General features: G+C 33.1%; 1 protein-coding gene across 1 annotated transcript; it reads right to left on the bottom strand.

Moving 5' to 3' along the window:
* Positions 1 to 2,584: 2,584 nt before the first annotated feature.
* On the bottom strand, positions 2,585 to 3,407 carry LOC130507750 (uncharacterized). The gene is made up of 3 exons (XM_057002408.1): positions 3,327 to 3,407; positions 3,025 to 3,237; positions 2,585 to 2,938 (listed from the first exon to the last, which is right to left on the bottom strand). The coding sequence occupies exons 1-3, from the start codon at positions 3,405 to 3,407 to the stop codon at positions 2,585 to 2,587; spliced, it is 648 nt and encodes a 215-aa protein (XP_056858388.1).
* Between the last annotated feature and the right edge of the window lie 23 nt (positions 3,408 to 3,430).

Here is a 3,430-nt window from a genome sequence, read left to right as displayed (position 1 = left end):
ATAAAAATATGACAAATAAATAAAATAATCTAAAATAATGGAAAATGTGACAAATCAGCAAAATCACTTCATAAATAATAGTATATATAAATTTTTATAAGTAAATTCTTAACCTATATTCTTTCATCTTTTACAACAACTTATGATTAATCTTATCTATGGGTTGGGTGATATCATTGGGCTCGGGTTGCTCCATCTCCTTCTCGGTTCAAGTTGGTGCCTATAGCATTCACAGCTTGGTCATCTTAACTGGAAAGTATATTATGAACAAAATTTAACATGTTTATTACTTTATTTGTTAAATGAATCAAAATACAGACGAAGGAAAATATTTTGTTAAATTTGTGAAACTTTGCTTATTTCTTTATTCAATGCACAAAAGTCTCAGTTCTCCAGTTCTCCATGAATGTAACACATCCCGTCTCTATTTAGGGCATCTTCAACCCAACCTCAAATCCTCAAATTTTGAGGTTTTTGTCATTTCAATCCAACTTCAAATCTTCAAATTTTGAGGTTGTGAATAGTGAAACCTCAAAACTATCCTTTATTTTTCTTTTGGTCCTTGTGGTTATTTCTTTTAACAAATGCATATACTAAACTTAATTTAGAATAACTGAAATACATCAAAATAAATTAAATTAAATTAATGTTACATAACAATAAAATAAAGTTCACATAATAGAAAAATACATTAATAAAATTTACACAAAATAAAATACATTAAACAAAGTTAGCACAAATTAAAGCAAATTACATAAACATTCATATATTACATATCTTACAAGTGGTTTCAAAATACTGCTTAAGTAATTTGGTATTTTATACGTAATCTTCTAAAATCTGTGTGTATGTGTGTTGTTTTATTATATATGCAATTTTTATCAGCTTTTATTAGATAATATTGTCTTGTGTGTTGTATAATATATTAATGTATGTTTTATATTTGTTTGTGAATTTTATCATTATTTAATAACTTTTGTTAATATTAAGAACTATAATGCAAATGAATTAACTTATAAAGATTTTTTTGAGGTTTTATGGTTGGAGTAATCAGTCCTCAAATCCTCGTTTTGAGGTTTTGCTCCCTTTAAAATGAAGTTTTGGGTTGGAAATACCCTTACCATCAATGTGCCTTAGCTTTCGCTCAAGTGAAAATCATTTTGCAAAGTCGGAAGATAATCTTATAATGTCATGTTCGTGGTCGTTTTAGTGTTGTGCTTCTTTTGGAATACCCTGTTCTTTTTCTCTTTTCTTGATGAGAGTGGTTTGGGGATTTGAGATGAGAGAGACTGTTGTTCTTGAGTGACGTTTCAAGGAAAAGATTGTGCTGTCATTGTTCTTCTTTGAGTTCTGTGTCATTCTTTTCTTTTCTTGGGATCCCCAAACATTTCTTTCATATACTCTCCCGGATTTTCATAAAGAAACATTGGTTCCTGAGTTTGACCTAGCTTTCGTCTACATCAAGAAAATGGACTGCTTTTAACTAAACATTAATAAGTTCAGAAGTTTGATTATCTTCTTGATTTCTTTGATTTATAATTGTTTTTTACGCAGATTTATTATAATATTACAATTATGAGAAATTATAGATGATTTGACAACCGACAATATTACCTATCTTATGAAAATTTATGTCTAACTGCATCACATGAACCGTCCTATAAAGATATACAGGTCAGATTTACTTGCATAATTGTTTATAAATCTCTTTATCCGGAGCTTGAAACCTAGATATCATGTAATCTGCAAGAAATTGAATAGTTTGGAATTCGAACTCCATACTTTGGTGTAGAAACCTTTAAACATTAACCATTAAGATACGGTATTTTACTAAGTTTTTTTGTATAACATTTCACACTAACTCATTATGACGAGGTACGAAGAAGAATATAATTGATGGCGTTGTTGATATTTATGGAAAATTTAGTAGTTTAAGAAGCTGGCTAGACACTACAAGAAAACATGCCTTGAACGACTACAGAATTGGTAGTAAATTGGTCGTTAATGGTGATTTACGACCAAGTTACGACCAATTGCGATTGGTCGTTAATCACTGGTCGTAATCACCAATTGGTCGTACATTGGTCGTAAATGTACGACTAAAAGATTTAGTCGTAAATGAGTCGTAAATGTACGACTAGGACGATTGGTCGTAAAGCAGTCGTACATTTACGACTACACATTTGGTCGTAAAACAGATGTAAACAAGTGGTCGTAAATGAGTCGGAAGATGTAGTCGTATATTAGATGTAACGTATTGGTCGTAAATGTGTCGGAAATATTAGTCGTATATTAGATGTAAAGGAGTCGCAAATTTACGACTAAAGTACATCGATTTTGTTGTAAATTGGTCGTAATTTAACGACTACCTTGCATCTCCTATAGATGTACCTTAGTCGTTACTTTAAGACCAATTTACAACGCCGGTTATTAATTACGAAATTCTTTAAATAAAATAAATATATTGAATAATTAAAATTCTTAAAATTAAAAAAATACGAATTTGATAAATTCCATAAAATATAATATATAACATTCATAAAATTAAAATATTAAAATACTAAATAATTAAAACCGAGAAAAACTAAACATTAAGGTTTATTTCATCGAAGATTTCAGCAGTCCTCTCATCCGCTTCCCGTTCCAAATTTGCCTGCTGTTCCGGAGTAGGGTCGGGACCGGCAAAACTCGAACGCATGCTCTGCCACGCTGACGCAACCGTCGGGTTGACGTGTGGGGTTGAACCTAACAGCATATCGAAGATGTTAGCCATAGCCTTAAATTTGTCGTTGTGGTCGGCTATGGTTCGGTTCGCAGTTTCCAAATCCCTCCGGAACATGGAACCTGCTTCCCGTCTAGCAGCGTGTTCAACTCTCGCCCTTGGAACATCGTTCACACTCCCGATTCCTGCTATACGTCCCCTTTTCTTCGGAGCAATCTTCAATTTATAAATAGATATTAATTAGTACATATGTAAAAAATATGTAAACATAAATTAAAAATATCGAATATCGAATATTTTACCTGCTCAAAAATTTTGTCTTGTTCGATGGGAGAAAGCTCGACCGGTGCACCATCCGGATTTTCTTGCGTCAGTTGAGTCTGGACCTCTTGAATCCGAGCATCTACATCGTTGCAGAGCTGCTCTGCTCGAGGATGAGAGAAAGTTCCATCAGCATGCTGGTGGGTCAACTTGTAAAGTCGGGCCAGAGTCGGTGGTGCTCCTTCTGCGGCAGCCTATATTAAAAAAATGAATTAAACTAGCATCTAATAAATACTTAATTAACATATATGTCATAAAAAAATAAGAAATATCAAAAACTTACAATTTCCAGGGCCCTTTGGGCGTGTGGAATCTGTCCGGAAGTATGAGGTATTGGCAGATTACCCTCAGCATCTCGGGTCATCCGGGCCGCAGAGCAAGTGAGAG

This window comes from Raphanus sativus, unplaced genomic scaffold (genome assembly GCF_000801105.2).
Source record: "Raphanus sativus cultivar WK10039 unplaced genomic scaffold, ASM80110v3 Scaffold5553, whole genome shotgun sequence".
NCBI classification, from domain to species: domain Eukaryota; kingdom Viridiplantae; phylum Streptophyta; class Magnoliopsida; order Brassicales; family Brassicaceae; genus Raphanus; species Raphanus sativus.
This window is presented reverse-complemented; position numbering and strand designations above follow the sequence as displayed.